Genomic DNA, 20,140 nt, shown 5'->3' on the forward strand with positions numbered 1-20,140 from the left:
GAAAATAAGTAACACATCCTTTACAGAGAACAGACCTCTGTACATTTTAATGCGCAAATGGGTCATTCTACAGAAACGTCCATTTTTGTGTCCCTAGCGTTTACAGATACATATATAAACATGTTAGGGTTACAATGTGTTCATATTTTAAAATAAAACAATAAGTTATTTTAACAATTACACCTTCTTGAGCCTCAATTTAGAAATATTAGTTTTTAAATCTATAAAGTAGATAGAAATCTATAAGTATATAGAATTCCAAGAACCACAGAAGAGTTTTTCTGCAATTTTAACTGCAATAATCTACACATGACTATGAAATATATAAATTAAATGACATACAGTAAACAAATGACAAATAAATACTATAAAATATATAATGAAAGTTGTTGTCCCCAGGAGTTGTGTCACTGGTGTTACTGCATAACAAAAATGTCTTATTTTGAAATAAAAATCACACTGATGACATCACAACCTATTTTCTGAAGATATGTAAAGAAAAGCACACGGTAAGTCCACTGTGTCTTTCAGTTATCAGAAACTTTCTCATTTAGCTCATGATTTCATATGAAGCTTTTAGTTGAAGTCACTGGTGTGACCTACTTTATTCTTAGGTCATTGTGAAAAAATAGAATACAAATGGATTAAATTACATATTTTAGTGGATATTCCATGACTGACAACATGTGGTTTGATGCTCTGTAGCAGCCATTTTGTAAAATGCATTTTTCATTAAAAATGTCTCTGGTGTTACCTTTATGCGTAACACCAATGACGATCAGCAACACCGGTGACTCCTATAGATAGATACATAGTGGACGTTTCTGTAGAATGACCCAATTACTGCTTATTTGCTGAATGTAAGAGGAAAAAAGGATAAAACAAAAAATGTGGTCTGTGCATAACTTATGGCACATAGTTTATGTTATATTTTAATTCATTTTTGCATGACCAGAAAGCAACTGAACTGAAACACTACTCATGACTTCAGCATGAATGGGCTAAACTGCTGTAGGCTGGATGGATGGATGTATGGGATTGTGTTGGTTTTCGTGACATCAGAAAACAATGCTTAAAAAAAGTGAGGGGAGTTTTACATCACATTTACACACTACAACAGACTCTTTGAATGAAGCAAGGAAATTTGGTTCACCATAATATGGGCCCTTTAAGGTAGCCTGGTTACTAGGTAAAAACACCATAGTTCACACACAGCCGATATGGCGAGATTCCAGATATTACAAGTTTTAATTTCCCAGACTAAACACATCTAAACTGCTTTGTTAAGATATAAAAACTGGCTCACTGAAGCTCAAACACAGATCACAAAAAGAGGAAAGGGATGGGAAGTGAATGAGATTTAATACAGCCAATATCTGATTCATTAAAATATGGATCAGCCCTGGTCCTGATCCACTGGACTGGATTTGGGACCTCACTACTACATGCACACAAAAATGTTTTTAATGAAAACTGAGGTCTTTGTAAACACTCTCTATGGTGGAGAGCATTTTTTTCAGTGCGTGTGGCACGGGGTTTTTTTGGCTGTTTTCGGGGTTGATAACACTTGTAATTCAATTTAGCTTCACCTTTTCATTAACTACTTAAAGTCTCAGTCTTAGTACATACCAGTGGTGGACAGTAACTAAGTAAATGTAATTCATTACTGTACTTAAGTAGTTTTTTTGTGTATCTGTACTTTACTGAAGTATTTTCATTTTGGGACTTTTTACTTTCACTTCACTACATTTCAAAGTCAAATATCTTACTTTTTACTCCACTACATTATGCGAAATCTGTCATTCCTTTTGACGTAAGAATCGCAAAGCAAGAACACCAATCAGGGTACAGCGCGCACTTTGTTTTGAGCTTGTTTTGACATACCTACCCAGTGCAAGCATAAAGTTCAATGACAGTGCAACAGCGTAGAATTTTGGGAGTGTCTATTCCTACATTAATGATGGAACTAACCTAACTTTGTGTAAATAGACCACAATATAGAAATATGCACACATATGCAGTTGTGACTGACGTGTCTTTTTTCTGAACTTATACAAACACTATTTCATTTTATAGTAAATTTGTTTTTGCTAGTTGATGTTTATGAACAGAGACCTGCAGATGCAGTAAGGTAAAACTCATTTGTGAACCTGTGATTAAAGCAAGTTTTATTAAATTTAAACTTGTAACTAAGTTGCCAATAAATCTTAAACTGAAACTTTGCTTGTTTGCAAAAGGTTATTTCATGGTCACTTGGTTCTACCTAATGGAAACTGTTTGCTTTCAGTGTTTTGTGCTTATGATAATTTTAATAGACATCAGTGTCACTAATTAATGACATTCTATTAAAAGATTGGTTTACGAAGTGTGACAGTAGGGTATTTTCACCTAAAATAAGTGCAATGAAGCAAGAGTCTTGTTACAAAAATGATAACAGGACATTACAGTCATAATTAATCTTTAGTACTTTTACTTTCGATACTTAAGTACATTTGAAGGAAAATACTTTTGTACTTTTACTCAAGTAGAGGTCTAAAGGGAGGACTTCCACTTTTACTGGAGTAATATGTTACCTTGGGTATCTCTACTCAAGTACACGATTTGTGTACTTCATCCAGCACTGGTACATTCTAAGGCTTATTATTCAGCAACTACAGGAACTTCAATGCAAACTGGTTAAGCTATTCTTAAGTTATAGAAGTGTGTAATAAATCATTGGGCCCAGTAAATGACCCCTGGCCTTTTAAGGGGATAAACCATAGAGTGGAGCATCTTATAGAAAAATCACATGAATTCTACGTGTGAATAAACATGACACTTCTGCACACTTCACGTATTAAAAATGTGTTCACATGTGAAAAAACGTGATCACTTGTAAACACCTGGTTTGTACACACTTTAAATATGTGTGGTTTTTCCGCAAGGGCAGAATTTACTACGCCCAGTTCTTTTAAATGCAGTGTCACCTTGACTGCACATATTAAAAATATACCAATTATTCTAAAGATACAAAACTTTTAAAAAACAAATCCTAACTCTGTAATTTAAATGAAGTGAAGAGCTCGAAAAAACAGCTTTTCTGTCTGGTCTGGACTGTGTGAAGAGATGTAGCAGAGATGTAGCCATGGCAATGTAAACAACCCCACAGCAGCAAGCAGTAGCCTTCTTTTTGCTTTTATTTTCTGGAAGAAATCGGACATTGAATCTGTCTGAAATGTATGTATGGAGGTCTGACGGCATTTTGTGTTTAACATGCTGCAGTCACTTTGTTAGATACTGTCTGCTTTAGCTTTTGCTTACAATGTTCTCCTTGAGTTATCTGACATCAAACTTTAGGCATTATCGCCCCCTACTGGGCTAGAATGCTCATATGAGCTGGTGAAAAGAAGCTGACTTTAGCTTCATCGAGAGTCAAAATGCATGAAAATGGATGAGGAGGTCGCTCCTGCTGGACTGGTGGGTTATATCAACTCGTTTTTACTGTCACAGCATCAGTAGGTCAGTACTGTTTTGTCTTGTTTGCGAATGTTTTTGATAGCAACTGGTTAGCTTCACAACGGCAACTGTAGCAACAGTTTGCTAACCCACTACTAAGCTAACATTAGTAGCTAACATTACTTGCTGTGTCGTTGTTCCATCTGATATTATATCAGGGTATTTGTGTGTATGTTTGCGAAGGGTTTTATGGCCACAAAGATCTTAAAAGGCGTGTTGGCCTCCCCAGCGCACATCCACGTATTTGGGGGGTGGAGTTTATGAAGGAGCACTGAAGAGAGGGGTGTGTTTGTTTTGCTGTTAAGTTCAAATATTAACAATCATTCACCAGAATTGTATACCGCTCCTTTAAATGATGTACATATTTGAAGTACATTCGATGTATCACTTCTTTTCAGCGTGTGCACTTTGCTTGCAGGAGGCATCACACTCCTTCCTCAGCTCACCAGCAGCAGACCTGCCTACACCGTCTGCATATGAGGAGAGATCGATCTCCTCCTTCAGAGAAGGCATAGGAATGACTGACATGTGAAGCTGTTCTCGGCTGAAAAGGGCAATGACTTGGCCCTGCTCTCTGCCCGCCACCCCAAACTTAAGACAGTCATATAACGCTAAAGATCGTGGCTGCATTCAGATGAAGCCTTAACATCTGCACTCATATTCATATTATACTCATTAAAATAGTCTGAGCCACCAGGCGAAAGAGATGAAAAGACATGTCTGACTTCCATCTTTTAATATTAAATTCTGCAGAGTCCTTACAGAATTTAATATGAGCTCTGGGTGAACTTATGTACGTCCAAATTTGTTTACAAGTAATAAAAGTATGTGGAAAAGTACAAACACATATACAGGCTAAATGTTTGTGTGAAAAGAGCTTCTACAGGGTTTAATTTTGGAAGTATTTCATAAATTTTGCAAAACCGCTAAATGATAGATGACAGTAAACAGGAAAACATACAAAAATACTTCTGGCTCCCTGAAGAATTCTTCAATGGTCTAAAATCACTAAGAAAAATAAAATTTCCCTTTATTTTTTACGATTGAAGTTTGATTAACATTGTTAAAGTTTCAAAACATTCACTTTCCAACGGATACAGTCTAAACTAAGCTGCAAAACTAGTTTTGAGTTCACCTCTTTTGTGATGTCACAAAAGCCAACATTTACAGATACAGCAGTTTAGATCCACCCATTCACATCGAAGTTATAATGTGTGTTTCAGCCTGCTACGTCTTGAATGAGACAAATCATAGAACAGCCAATTAGAACAGAGCTCATTTGCATAATGTCACAGACAGGACAACACTTTGTATCTCCATTTTTTTTTTTTATATATTTTTGTTTAATGAGGCAGTCCACACTTAAAGATGTAAACAAAAATAATAGACACAATATAGGATAAATAATAATGAGAACATTTCTCTGCGTCTGAAGAGATTCATTTTACTTTCTGCAGTGTTCAAATTCCAACAACTATTAACTATATACATTTTGACAGGGAGTGATTAGATAGAAGAGTTTACAGCTTAAAGGGGAGAAAAAACAACAACACAAAAAGGAGAGGGGGCAGCAGCTTATGAAACCAATGAGGTTTGCTAAATAGAACAATTACAGCAACTTTTAGAGCAGGACCACTGTGAATATTAAAAATATTCCAATTATTCTAAGGATATATAACTAAAGTTATATATAAAGTTAAAGTTATATATAAACGCTAACTCTGTAATTTAAATGAAGTGAAGAGCAAGAAAAAACAGCTTCTCAGTCTGATCTGCACTGTGTGGACGTTGCAGAGATGTAGCAGTAAGCAGTAGGTTTTCTTTGGCTTTTATTTTCTGGCAGAAATCGAAAATCAAAATACAGAAATACGGAGGTCTGACGGCGTTTGGTGTTTAACACACTTCAGTCACTTTGTTAGACGGTGTCTGCTGTAGCTTTGTGGCCAGTCTATTTTGCTTACAATGTCCTCCTTGGTGCATTTGGCAGCAAACTTTAGGTCGTATCGCCCCCTACTGGGCTGGAATGCTCAAGATTTTTAAAAAACACTTGGTGTGGACAAAGATTCTGCTTCTAAAATATCTAAATATGTATTGACGAGACCCTAGAAAAGCATACTGTGATGATGAGGTTTGCTATATAGAACAATTACAGCACCACAAAACAGACAGTGGGGATTAAATATTGGATACTTCCTTAAAATGTGGTTGTAAGTGTTTCATATTTTAACAAGGACTTTGAAATTTGTTCATCTGTAAGTGGACTGAAAATATAATTTCTTCCAAAATACATATTTAATTTACTAAATCTATCCAATATTCTAGTGAAGGAGAGTCAGGAAGGTACCAGCACATAGTTTCTTTACAGGGAGTTATCAAAATCCCAAATAGGTATTTACTGTATATAGTATATATTTGTTTGTTTGTTTTTTTTACAGAATTTGATAATGTGCACTGTTCTTTACTCTGTGTTAAAATTTAATTTTGACTGACCACCAGAAATGCTTCATAATTACACTGATATATTAGTCTTAAAGTCATAGTAACAAAATTATCCTGTTTAATTCTAGGGAATAAAGAAAGGTTGGAAAATGATCATGTAAAGAAGAAGTAGGACTATTTTAATTACAAAAACTACACAAGTGTTACAAATGGACTTCAGAAAAAAAAATTAAAATAGAAGAAAAATGTAGGATGTGGCCTCTTTAAGAGTAAACTGCATTAACATCAAGTAATAAGTCATTAAACCCTTAAAATCTGGCTTATTACATTCTATGATTTACTATTCAGTAACTACTGAAGTCTGTGATGAAAGTTTGGATCTGCTGGCAGTTGCAGGCTGTGTAAAGTGTTAAGGGAAATCTTTAGTTTTTCAAGCATGTCAAGTACAGATTATTTATTTTAACTACACAATATTGAAATCTCTGAAGTGTCTTTGTTCATTCGTGTAACCTCACATGGCACCAATTATCATCTACTTATTCATGCGTTATCAGATCTTCTCTCTTGTGTCTGTTCTTGGGCTTTAATTGCATCATTTGCTCATGATTACCAAGTGAGCTAATGGAATGTAATGAGCATGTGTGCGTTTACCTGTCTCTCCCCACACTGGCAGGTACTCATCCTGCTGAATATCCAGCATTAGCTCCAGGCCGTTGCCCATGCCTCCTTTCATAGTCACCAGGAGTGGCCGTCCGTCTTGGCCCGAGTTGAAGGTGTAGCATTTACCATATCGAGTGAAGATCTAAAGAGAGAACAGAGGGAGAATGCAGCATTAACCCTCAGAAGTACTGCTAAGATGGCATAGACGGAGGGTTAGGAATCGGCACTTCACACACAATTTCTCCAGAATAAATAAACATATATAAATAACAAATATATAAATATATAATATATATATATATATATATATATATATATATATATATATACAACACTGCTGGTGGAAATTTTCAGTTTTTGGCATAATTTGAAAATGCCTGTTGCACTTTACATTGTGTGTAAGTTTGATGATGAATGAACTAAAAGAAATGGCTCAGAATGGCTTGGAAAAAAGTCTGGTTCCATTGACTTTTATTAAAAGTAAAAGTTTTTTCCTTCCCCTGTAAAGTTATCATTTTGGAGATAGAAGGTTTTGGTCCAATGGCAGTTATATGTTTTTTTATATAAAAAAAGAACAGAAAAAGAGATTATTGACAGCATAACTTGTAAATATCTGTCTGTATTAAACCTTGTCTCTTCATTTTTGTTGTTTTTCGCATAATGTAAAGATGGCAGGTGCCCTTAACGTTGTGTATAAATTTTGTCCTGAGTGGAATAATAGAAATGCACCAAAATCACTTGGGGAAAAAAAGTTGTTACATTGACTTGAGTTGATGAAATATATATATATATATATATATATATATATATATATATGTATAATGGGACCCCTAACAATCACCTCGAAGACCTGGTAGACCAACAAAACTCCTCATCAGATAAACAACAGTTAAAGCTTTCATCTTTGAGAGAGAGGAGAAAATCAGGCTGCTTCAGATCTGAAAACATCCACAGATGTTTCTGTCCATCCTTCCACTGTGAGAAGACGACTCAGTGCTGTGGGTCTGAAAGGATGTGTAGCTGTCAAGAAGAACCTCACTGAGAAAAGGAGACAGACATATCAAACAAAGAAGTTGCTGGTTGGATTGCAAGAAGCAAATGCAGCCAACTTCTAAGATGTGTGGAAAACTATCCCTGCAGATTTCTTCAAAAAACTGAAAGCGAGTTTCCCGGAAAGAACGACTTTTCAGGCGATAACTGTGACTTGTAAGGGTTCGGTAATATGAAGGTAGTGAACTAGGGAATATCATCTGTTACAAAGTGTGAAAACGTGTAATGTGTCAGAAAAGGAGGCCCAGTTTAATAAGGCCGATCGTGTTCCACTCTGACAGGTGATGATAAAAGAAAGTGCACTGCCTAAAACCGTCATGTCACATCCTAATAGGCTTTCAGCAGCCGTCAAATGTCAGACATAATGTTGCTGTTTTACAACCGCGGCTTTCGGTGTCCCTAAAGAAAAGCACTCTGCGCTGGCAGAGGCGCATCTGCAGCTAATTCAACTCCAGCTCATTCTCCTACAGGCTGTGTCCCAATGCCGTGTAGCACGATTCCCAAGACAGAAGCCCTCCCCGGAACGACAGGAAGAAAAACAGCTTCATTCTCAATCTTCAGACTGCTTGGCTTTCCAAATTAAAGAGAACTGGGCTCATGTCCTGTTCAAATCTCCAGCACACAGTTCTTAATGTTTTGTCCCCCAGGCAAAGTGGAAGACACTTGAAAAAAAACTTGGAGAAAAAAGGGAAAAAAGGGAAGAGCCGGAGAAACATCCCATGACATTGGGTTGCTTAGAAACGAAAAATGAGATGTAATATTATATAAACCCAAACTAGAGAGTCTGTCTTTACATGTGGTCTCTTTTCATCCATCCCAGGAGAGAAACTTTACACTCAGAAAACAAGTGAGGAAAAAAAGTCTTAGCATTTCTGAAGTAACGATGAAGTTCAGGCCAGTTTGGAGCAGTGCAGAGCAGCGGCACTGCCAGAATTCCGCTTTTGGAAGTGGACTGGTTGCAAGCTTTGTCCCAGAGGCACTACTATGGTAAGGACAACAACCAACTTGTGACTCAACTCAGACTCGCGCTTAACTGACACATGACTTGACTCAGACTCTCGTTTAAGTGCCTCGTGACTCACATGGACTCATGCTTGACTGACTCACCACTCAGATTTGTGCTTAAATGATTCAGGGCTCATCTCAGACTCACGTTTAACTGACTTGTGACTCACATGGACTCATGCTTGACTGACTCAACACTGAGATTTGTGCTTAAATGACTCAGGGCTCCTCTCAGACTTGCGTTTAACTGACTCGTGACTGACATGGACTCATGCTTGACCGACTCACCACTGAGATTTGCGCAGGGCTCGTCTCAGACGCGCATTTAACTGACTCTTTACTCACATGGACTCATGCTTGACTGACTCACCACTCAGATTTGTGCTTAAAGTGACTCAGGACTCATCTCAGACTTGACGATTTGGACTCACACTTAACTGACCCATGACTCACACTGAATTCTCTCTGAACCAATTCATCACTCAGACTCTTACGCTCAGACGCTTAACTGACTGATGACCCGACTTGGACTCATGCTTAATTGACTCGTGACTCGACTCAGACTCGCACTTAACTGACTCATGACTCTACTTAGATTTGCACTGCCACTCAGACTCTAATGACTCTCAGCACTGCACTGCCACTCAGACTCACGTTTAAATATCTAATGACTTGACTCTGACTCATGCTTAAATGACTCGTGACTAGACTAAGACTCATGCTTAACTCATGACTTATGACTCTAATCAGACTCACACTTAAATGACTAATGTCTCAACTCAGACTTGTGACTCAACTTGGACTCATGCTTAACTGATTCGTGACTCAACTCAGACTTGTGTTTAGCTAACATGTAAACTGCCTAAGACTTGTGCTTAAATGGCTCATGACTTGACTCTGATTTGCACTTAACTGACTTTATTTTCTTGGACTCATGCTTAACTAATGCCGGCCTTACACCAAACGACTTTTCAAGCGATTTCACTGTCGCAGACAAACATCCATGTCGGAATAAAATCACGAGAGTCTTGTTAGAGTCGCGTCGCGCTCGCGTCGTCTCGATCGTTTGGTATAAGGTGGTCAAGATGGTCGTCTTAAGTCAGTCTTTTTCTCGTCTTGACGCTGCGACAAAATCAACCGTGTTTAATATTATCGTAAGTTTTAAGACTTTTTTTTTGAGAGAGAGAGAGAGAGAGAGAGAGAGAGAGAGAGAGAGAGAGAATGCAGGCATGACTGCCTGAAATCTCTGTAAAAAATGTCAATTCAATACAATAATCATTTTACCTTCAAATGTAAACTGACTGTTTTAATATTTCAGGTCCACTGAGCCTGAAACATGTAAGGAAATGTGCAGAGGACTTTAAGAATGCCATTATTGAAGAATCATCAATGTTTTCTATTTTTTTCTGTTTTCTGTTACACTGGTTTCTTATTTTGTTTGTTTGTTTCTTATGGTTTAGTTCATGACACCCAGTTGACAATGCTGAGTCGCTGCATGTTGTGTTGATGTGTAAATCTCTATATCAAATTAAAAAAGTAGCAGCACATTTTTCAGGTTAATTAAAAAGATTCTGGGTGATGATCTGCCACAGTATACAGTTCTATGGTGAACTAATCTGAGTCCCAGATCTTTACACGCCCAGCCAACGTATCTTCCCATCTGTACCACTATAGAGTGGAAGGAAAAGGGTTTATCTGCTTGTAAATTTCCACCAGGTGCATGATGGGGAATAATCTCAAAAAAGTCTTGTAAATAGTGACACTGCAAGATTCCCAGTCTTTGCAAAATCATATTCTGTGACTAAAAAAACGTGACACTGTCTTTAGATGTGAGAGGGTGTCAGACTTTAGTCTTTCAAAAGTCTTTTCAAAGTCTTCTAATGTATGGTTAGCATAACTTGTAACTTGACTCAGACTCTTGACTTGTGCTTGACTGGCTCATGACTTGACTCAGACTTGCACTCAACTGACTTGTGACTCGCCTTAGATTCGCAAGCATCAAAATTCGGTGTTGTCCAATACCAAATTTTCAATAGCAATAACATCCATGACCCAATAAGCATGCATTGTTCTAAAGTGGTGATTGGCTGTCTGAATAACATTTCATACGCATGTTATTACTGTCAGCTTTTCTTGAATAGCCTGCAGTCTGCACCTCACACTCATTTCTGGTTTAAGCCACACCCACTTTCTGAAGATACTGAAGCATCGTTCATGAATTGGCATCAAAATCAAGGTATTGGTATATTTTAAACACTGCCTTGCTCTCAGTCTGCACCCGGTATACACAATGTTATATATTTTCCAGATATTATTTGTCATTTTATTGAGAGCTTTATTAAAGTAGATGTGAAATTAGCTGATCAGTTATGAGCATATTTCTCATTCATAAATCAGAGAAGAACCTTAATGCAGAGGCAGCTGTGCAGGGTTCCACATGGCTGGAACTGAACTAATGCACATATAATCAGATCAGGGTCCTGAGGAAATGGAAGCGACACGAGTTCAATGAAATGAAATGTATCCACCCTGGGCTGAATAGCTTAATGCTGAAAGAACACTTAATCGCTGCTGGAGACAGATGGGAAATTCCACAGTTCAGTCATGACATTACGCTGAGCTCTGAGGAAAGTCGAGGCTGCTTCCATCACATCTCAATTGAGATTCGGAACATCAGCCACTCTGTTTAGTACCAAGAAATATTCTATGATTTGTAACTATGAGAGAAACTACCATTTACTTCTGTAATTTCTAGTCAAAACAGGAAAAAACAGAAAACACTAATTTAACACTAAATTACACAGAAGACTCAACACATAAATACAGTAACTTTTTTCAGTATTTAGTGAATATTTAGTATATTTTATATATATGTATATGTATGTATATATATATATATATATATATATATGTATACACCTCCTTAACATATCATTAAATGTGGCCTGTGGGAAGCATCGTGTGACCACTGATGAAGGACTAGTGGATGGCCAACACAAACTGTGCAGCAACAGATGAGCTACTGTCTCTGACTTTACATCTACAAGGTGGACCAACAAGGTAGGAGTGTCTAATAGTGTGGACAGTCAGTGGACACAGTGTTTAGAAACTCCAGCAGCACTGCTGCGTCTGATCCACTCGTACCAGCACAACACACACTAACACACCACCACCATGTCAGTGTCACTGCAGTGTTGAGAATGATTCACCATTCAAATAATACCTGCACTGTGGGGGTCCTGACCTTGAAGAACAGGCTAACAAAGTATGCAGAGAAACAGATGGACTACAGTCTGTAATTGTAGAACTACAAAGTGCACCTATATAGTAAGAGGAGCTGATAAAATGGACAATGAGCGTAGAAACAAGGAGTGGTTTTAATGTTATGGCTGATTGGAGATAATTGATATGTATATATATATATATATATATATATCCTGAAAAAATAATAAGATTTAAATAAACAAGATTGTGTTGCTAGTTCTTCTCCTTCTTCTTCTTCTTTTTATTATTATTATTATTATTATTATTATTAATGGAAAGAGAATATAATAACTGACTATAACAACGTAGTGTAGGTAACTGTGACAAGTAAAAAACATTTTATCATCTTCAAACAACCATTTAGGCATTCACAAATAGAACCATGATACAACCAAGAGTGTATATGTGGTATCGTTCTTAATGTGAGAACTAACACTGACTCTCCAGACTGATCTCATGTTTATAAACAAAAGAGGGAATTGTAGGAAATAATGTCGCTTTCCCATCGACTCTCATTGAAATTCTAAAGCCGTTAAGTGCTTTTTTCAAGCCAAATTATATTCTTATACCGCTGTGTCAAGCTCAAGTTACCTCCTCTTTGGTCATGGTAATTCACACTCCACAGAGTCATGAATAATAAGAAAGGCTGCGAGACAATTATGACAGGGCTTGGATGAATGCACATTTCACAGCTCCGCCAAGTCTCCAGGTTCACTCTCCGGGCTGCCGAGCTAAATTGTCTAAAGTTTGGTAATTTGAAAGCTGCGATATGGCCTTAATTATACAATGAAAAGCCAGGGTACTTCAAGTCAAATCACGCAGACGAATGTTGGTCATTTGAAAGAAAAACGCCCTGCAGGTCACCACGCAGTATTTCACTGGTGTGATTTGACTGAACCGCTGAGCTGAGGCTGCCAGGCATGACGCAAACAGGCCCTTTCCTCATATATCATAACTCTTCTGATTGATGGAGAGAGAATGTGAAAGATAGCGGCTTCTCGAACGCAGCTTCAAAAGCTCAAATGTGACAGATGTTCAGTCAACCATGAGCTGTACAAATAGGGACAGGCACCAGTGAAGCTGGTGAATGAGATCAAACGTGTGAACACAGACCGAGCAACAGGAGGCATGTGCACTAATCCAGAACCAACGGCAACCGCACACATAGTCACGGAACCGATGCCACATTGTGTTTGGACAGGAGTCGTTCCTCCTGAACCGTCCTGTTACTGTTTAATGGTGAGCTTCTGGTGGGAAACATGCATTTTTCACAAATGAAATTATACACCAACCTCTGAGCTCCATTCAGAAAGAGCTCAAAACACTGAGTGAGAGGAAAACTACCGGCCCATTAAAGAGCAAAGTGATGACACTCTGTGTGATGATATAGTACATGGGTAAGAACTCACAGGGTACAATCAGGGCTGTATATGTTTAGAAACACTTCAGCTGTTTACTATAGGCACTTTCTTTCTTTCTTTGTTTTGCTAATTTATCTTTAACTAAAGACGAAACACCCAGACTTTAGCCAGTTTGGCTATGCTTAGAATCAATGAGTCAAAATCTGATCATAATCGGATTTCTGCAGTTTTCTGATTTTTCAAATGTTCATGTAAACAGCACACTCTGATTTCGTAGATCGCAGTAAGGTCTAGAAATCTGATTAAGAAATCTGATAAAGAGAGCTGGATTTTAGCTCAGTAATCAGATTTCTTAGATTCTTAGATGCACCGCGATGCGGACGTGAACGATTCTGAATCTTTTCACAAATGTCAAAAATCGATTTTCTAAATTTAAATTTGTAACGTAATGTTGACGGAACACAAAAGGCGGAACTTGGAAGTGCGGAAGGGCGGCGCCCGGACAGTCTGTGGCGGCACATAACAAAAACACTACTGGATGAGTGAGAAATCCGACCGGCTCCCTCTGCGTTAAAGCCTTAAATGCATTTGTAATGCTCTATCAATACAGGATTTATAGAAAGTGCTGCCCAAATCTCTTTAGGACAATAAATAAACTCATAAAATTAAGGCTTTTGTTATGATTGTTGTAGTTATTGTTATTGGTATCAGGTATATTTACTCTTATTCTTTGGTGTAAAAACGAAACTATTTTGAGTGCAGGAACAAGATTCACAGGTTTAATGGATAAAAAAAAAAATTATAAGGTGTATTTCAGTGATGCAATTTACCAAAAAAAAGGGTTCCACCATTTCCACCCCCGTGTATGACTAAACGTCAGTCTGCCTAACCAAGCAAGTGATTTTCAACACAGCTGTCCCGACTTTTACCTGCCCCAGGACAATCGGCCACAACTGTTACTGCCCATTTCAAGCATCTTCTCTGGCATCTTTATTTTACACGACCAACTCAATATAAATAACAACAGATTAACACACACAATCTAAGCTGCTTACCCTCCTGGGTCACACCAGGGTGCTGGAGCCTATCCCAGCGGTCACTGGGCAGAACAGAAAACACCCTGGACAGGTCACCAGGCCATCACAGGGCAGACATACACATTCACACCTAGGGCCAGTTTAGCATCTCTAATTCACCTGACTGCCTGTTTTTGGACTGGGGGAGGAAACCCATGCAGACAGGGGGAGGATATACAACCTCCCACAGAGAAAACCCAGGCCTTTCTTGCACTGTGCCGCCCCAAACAGATGCAATTCATATTTCATCATAAGCAACAAATCATTTCACCTACTGAGGAAGTTCAGTGGGTGTTCTTTGGAATCTGAGTTGCCAAGGTCAGTGAAATGCTAATGGACGTTTTGTATTGTGCAGAACATTTTGAAAATGCACTGTGTTCCACACATTACCTTGTCCTATTTATCCTCATTTAAAAGGAATGAATGGAATTTGATTATACAAGCATTCAGAGGCATAACAGATTGACCACAATGACAGAAAACCGACATAGTTTCAAAACACTCAGCAAACACAATCATATAAAATAAATAATATATATATTGATTCAAATGGTCTTCAAAATTGTTTGGAAAAATTGCTTTCCACTCCATCTAACAGAGCTCGTTCCAACAAGAATGTTGTTTTATTTTATTAATAGTGTATTACTTTGAAAACATGCAGGGCAAAATTATTGACACCCTTAAAGAATATTTTAAATAAAACCAAAGAAATTTGCATCTTTTGAAAGAAAATCTGTCTGCCTCTGCCAGATGGCCGCAACTTGGCTATAGGTAGACCTTTCAGCAAGATAATGACCCCAAACACATATCAAAATCCACACAGGAATGGCTGCAGGAAACACAAAATCAAAGTTTGGCAACGGCCTTCTGAGTCTCCAGATTTTAGCCCAAATGAAAACCGGTGGTGTGTATTGAAGAGGGTAATCCATTAGCTAAGCCCCAAGAACATCAAGAAACTGGAAAGGTTCTGCATGGAAGAGTGGTTCAAGGTCCCTCAATTTTGTTCTCCAACCTTGTTCAGCATTACAAAAAGGCCGTTCAGTGATGTTATTCCCACCAGTCCAAATATTAATAAATTGTATTACTAAAGAAAACTTTTTTATTTTTATTGTGCCGATAAAAATATGCAACTTACTCAAAATAGCACTCATTTCATGTGTGGTTTAATCATTTTAGCTCTTTTTCATGAAGGATGCCAATAATTCTCGACCTGACTGTATAATCTGGTACACTTATTCCAAATATTCCTCATGATTGTAGAATTGTAGAAAGTGATAAACTTTTATGATTAAAAAAAGCTTCTATCACTTTAATAAAAGTGTAAATATTTGGCTGTATGTGTTCCTTAAAAAAGAAAAACAAACATTTTCCAAAAAAGTGCGTTCCAAGTAGTGTATTTCAGACACTGGGGAGATAAAGAGTCATCAGTCAAACACACTTATCCTCTTTTTAGTCATCTGAGCCCTTTGCTCAGAATGACACTGATAAGAAAATATCCTCCCACCGCAGCGGAACAACTTTATCCACGGGGGAAACAGTCGACGTCATGCTTTTCTGTTTCACGGCCGCCACTTAAGATCATCTTCCCATTGCGGCCGTAAACAAAATACTAATCCTTTAATGACTGGAGCTTCGGAGTGAATCATCGCACGCCGCCATGCTTCCTGAGTGGCTCGACCAGTCTTTAAGAGACACTGTCATCATCTCCAAGATGTAGCAAACAGAGGCCCAGCTGTTGCTAAGCCCAGGGTGAACGCGAGCGGGCTGAGTTGCTGTGGCAACAGGTTCGAGAGCGGAGATGGGGGGCGGCTTCTGGTGACCTTGGGACAGCGAAGAGTGATTGTATTGTAAATGCAGGTTGAGACTTGGAATAGAGCTTTTCAATGGGAGCTTCTCTTCATGTTGCATCCATGGACAAGCAGTAAAAGAGGACCTAGGATTCTGTTTACGAGTGAACTTTGGTGAAGATCAGTCCAAAAACAGAGAACAAGCAGGGGTTCTGTCAGCTTGTCCTTGTAAGGGAACCTTTTTTGGTGCCTCTTCATGAATGTTCTGAAGGTTCTCTAAACTCTGATTCAACTGGTAATCCGATTTTAAATCACTAGTAGCGCCTGTTTCAAGATTTTAAAGGTCTGAATTTTAGGATAGTAATCATTTTCTTTCAGAATATCAGAAAGATACTTGAATCTTAGATTAGTGATGCACTGTTTGGAAAATTAGTGGCTGAAACTCGAAGTTCGATGTCTGGATTTCTCTAGTCTATCATAGCAGTTTGAGGGATGGAAGAACTGCACCAGACAAACAGAGTCTTCCTTTTAGGTACATTTAAACTGAAATCTGTGCTTTTTTGTCTTGTTTGATTCACAGTAACATAAATTCGGCTGTGCTGTATGAGTGACAGAGCACTGCTTCAAGTTAGCCAGCTGCTATAAACAGCCAGCCTGGGAAGATAGCATTCAACCGCTCTCCAATGCCTCAAATACAGAATGCTCAGTTTACTTTCGTTTAAATCAGTGCTGTAACTTACATGAACCCACTTCTTTCTTTCACTTTTGTTGCTTGGACTAATGCACTAATACTATAATATGACTGTTTGAGTGCTGTAACAGTGCTGTAGCTGTGTGGAGCAGACATTTAGCTTGTTTGGATGTTAGGAAAAAGTTTAGGGTAACACTCTACTGTAGGTTGCTGTTCATAAGGCAACATGACACCTACATAAGGTTGTCATGACAACTGACATAACCCTACAAGACTGTTTATAATTGCTTGTTCCAATGATCGTCATTCACTATAAAGGTTACAATTGCCAATTTTGATCAAAGTAAAGTAGCCTTTATAACAGATGACGCCTGCTGTAATAAGCATTTATAAACAGTTATGTAGGGTTATGTCAGTTGTAATGACAACCTTATGTAGGTGTCATGTAGCCTTACGAACAACATCCCTAAAGTAAAGTTGCCGAAGTTAGTTTGCTCTAGGACTGTGTAGTTATGCCACTTATCTTGTCATCCACATTTGGTCCCAGGAGAATTTGCATCTTAAAACCCACTTATGCACTTTTCATGAAGATTCCAACATTCACCAGTGTTTTATTTGGGATTTGTTCTTAGGTAAGAACAGAATCTACACACACTCAAGAGCACAAAGGTAAGAACAGTTCTGCGTTTTAGGAGCACGTTGTAAATCTGATGTAGACTTTCTCTTAGGACCTTTCTCAAGAACAAGATATGAAGATATGAGGCCCAAAGATTCTATATGGCTTATCTAATGTCCCTCAAAGAAACAATGAAAGAGCTCCATGTGGCTGATATTTTTACTGTTGATCTGCTGCTGCTCAAACTGTCATTTCAAAATCATTTCTAAAGTGTTTACTTCAGTGTAGGCATATTCTAATCATTGGGGTCTGTTAATTTGTATTTCTCTTTCAACCAAAAGTGCCATTTTTGACCATTTTCAACCAAAACATCTTGGTGGCTGAAATCATAGATAATTTCCAATGTGCGAGACTCTTTGCCATTGCCACTTCCAGAATACTTCAAACATTATTTTGTACGCAAAGAATCTTGGCAGAAGCATAAAACATTAAAGAAGCAAAGCAGTGTTACGCAAATAAACACGGGTGCAGTGAGAAAGGCATTGTGTTCCTACTTGTAGAAGGCAGAAGATGGCCTGAAGAGGATACATCTGCAGAAAGCCTACAAGCAGCACCCTTACACAACACTTCCAACAGTTCCACATGTCTGAAATGGTTGCGTAACTGCAGCTTGAACATGGAGCCATCCATGTGAAACATTTCACTGCTACATAAAAAAGTGTTTCATGTGCTGATGAATGCTTTAAAACGAGGAGCTATTTTGATCCGCTGACAGGACACCGTCGGTCGGCAGGCAACCCTCACGCTCGCCTCAGGTTTGCTATTCAAGTCGAAGCAAGAGAAAGAAATTGGGCTCCGTGAAAACAGCCCTCTTCTCTCTGAATCATGCCTCCAGTCAGATCCATTATCAGCTATTTGTGCAAAATGAGAATTTCAGCCTCATCCACCATAGTCCACAAACTAAAGAATACAAATAAAGCAAAAAGTCTTAAAATAGATCACTTTGCTGCAAAATAAATGGAAGACTGACTGACTGATTGAAAAGGTTTAAAACAAGGAGATCGGAATAAATATAATTAAAAAGATACACTCCAATAAGTAAAAGACACAGAAGGGACAATTTCCATTGTGCAGAAAATAGGTGTGCATGTTTTTTATGTTCAGAACTGCAGACTACCATTAAACAAGGCCCAGCGCACTAAAATGACCAACATGTAGTTGCCATCTCCGTGAGTAATTTCGCAACATAACACAGCAAGCAATTTCACAACGCACCTTACACAGCAGTATGGCAAACATCGAACGATACATCACAATTAGCATGCGCTTCATCGGGGAACGGAGGTGTGAAAATGAAAAGACATCTCAGGCAGAGGAGGGTTCAATTCTCGCTGGCGAACTCTGATTGATATCGCCATCTGTACTCATCTAGAGCCTTCAATTGACAGCCATTCCTTTCCAAATGAATAATTTATCCCTAACGCCAAAAGGCACTGTTCTCCCAGCCTGGGGCTTGCTTGTATGAAATTCTTGCAAAAGTTCCCATGAAGTTCTTTCTATAGAGCTTTGCAGCCAGTGGGTAGGCACCACTCACTAGATGTTCCTGCACATTATTTTGCTCCAGTTCATGGCAGGTAAAATTCTTCAGAGATGTCTGGAAATGCCTTATTATGTCATGATTTTGCTCTCCCTGACTCATGAATCATAGCTGAGAAAGTTCTTACAGAAAATGACTTTTAAGTACAAAGGAAATGAGGCAAATTAGGACAGCTGCTCCTGAAAGTCAACCGCCGACGTCACTCACAGGCTTTGAACTGCCCTTTTTTTCCGAGCCCACACTGGGCTAATGCTATGTTTGCAACCTAATAGTTGTACACGAATGAAGATGGCATGCAGCCACTGAAATGTTGCCATGGTGACCTCGTCGCCAGCAAAAATGGATGATCACCAGAGTAGAGAGTGTTGATGGTTTAGTTAAGGTGAAAAAAGTCTGGAGGGTCTTTTTTATTTTTGTATTTTTATATTGGCGCCCCAAAAAAATCCTATCACAATTACACAATTGCCTAATTGCACAATTTTAAATGATAGCAATTATTTTAGATGATGGCAATGATTTAGCTGACTGCAATGAAAGTCATTTGAATTCAATTAAGTGCGTTGGGCAAATAAATGTAAAAAGCTGGTGCTCTACCATGTTGAGAGATCAGCACAAGTCATGTTTATTTCTTAGCTATGTGGCTAATACTAAGGTTTTTAACATGTATGAGTGAATGGACCTCATTCACCAACATCTTCCCAAGTTTTTCTTAAATGTGTTCTTGAGAAAGGTCCTGATAAAAAGTCTACATCAGATTCTTGATGTGTTCTTAAACGTGTTCACACCTTTGTGCTCGAGTGTGTGTAGATTCTGTTCTTACCTAAGAACGAATGCCAAATAAGAAAACATTGGTGAATGTCTGAATTTTCGTAAGAATTGCATAAGTGTGTTTTAAGAAGAAATTTCTTCTTAAGAATGGTTGGTGAATGAGGCCCAATGAGTGTTTTTCTACTTATACAACTATTTTGGTACTCTACGTAATAGCTCTTTGTAATAAACGACTGGAGCACTCTTGCTCTGTTTGAAAATCAGGAGACTTAATTGTGGACAGATCGGCCACTGTGGACTTTTTAGGGAACTTCCATACAAGATAATATTG

General features: G+C 38.2%; 1 protein-coding gene across 2 annotated transcripts in view; it reads right to left on the reverse strand.

Moving 5' to 3' along the window:
• asic1b (acid-sensing (proton-gated) ion channel 1b) overlaps nucleotides 1-20,140 on the reverse strand; it is a 357,481-nt gene that overhangs the window by 49,002 nt on the left and 288,339 nt on the right. For both annotated transcript variants that reach the window (XM_036559042.1, XM_036559041.1), the window contains one exon: nucleotides 6,586-6,736. In XM_036559042.1, coding sequence (XP_036414935.1) covers nucleotides 6,586-6,736 — 151 coding nt within the window. The remainder of the gene's footprint in view (nucleotides 1-6,585; nucleotides 6,737-20,140) is intronic.

Source organism: Colossoma macropomum, unplaced genomic scaffold (genome assembly GCF_904425465.1).
Source record: "Colossoma macropomum unplaced genomic scaffold, Colossoma_macropomum, whole genome shotgun sequence".
NCBI lineage: Eukaryota > Metazoa > Chordata > Actinopteri > Characiformes > Serrasalmidae > Colossoma > Colossoma macropomum.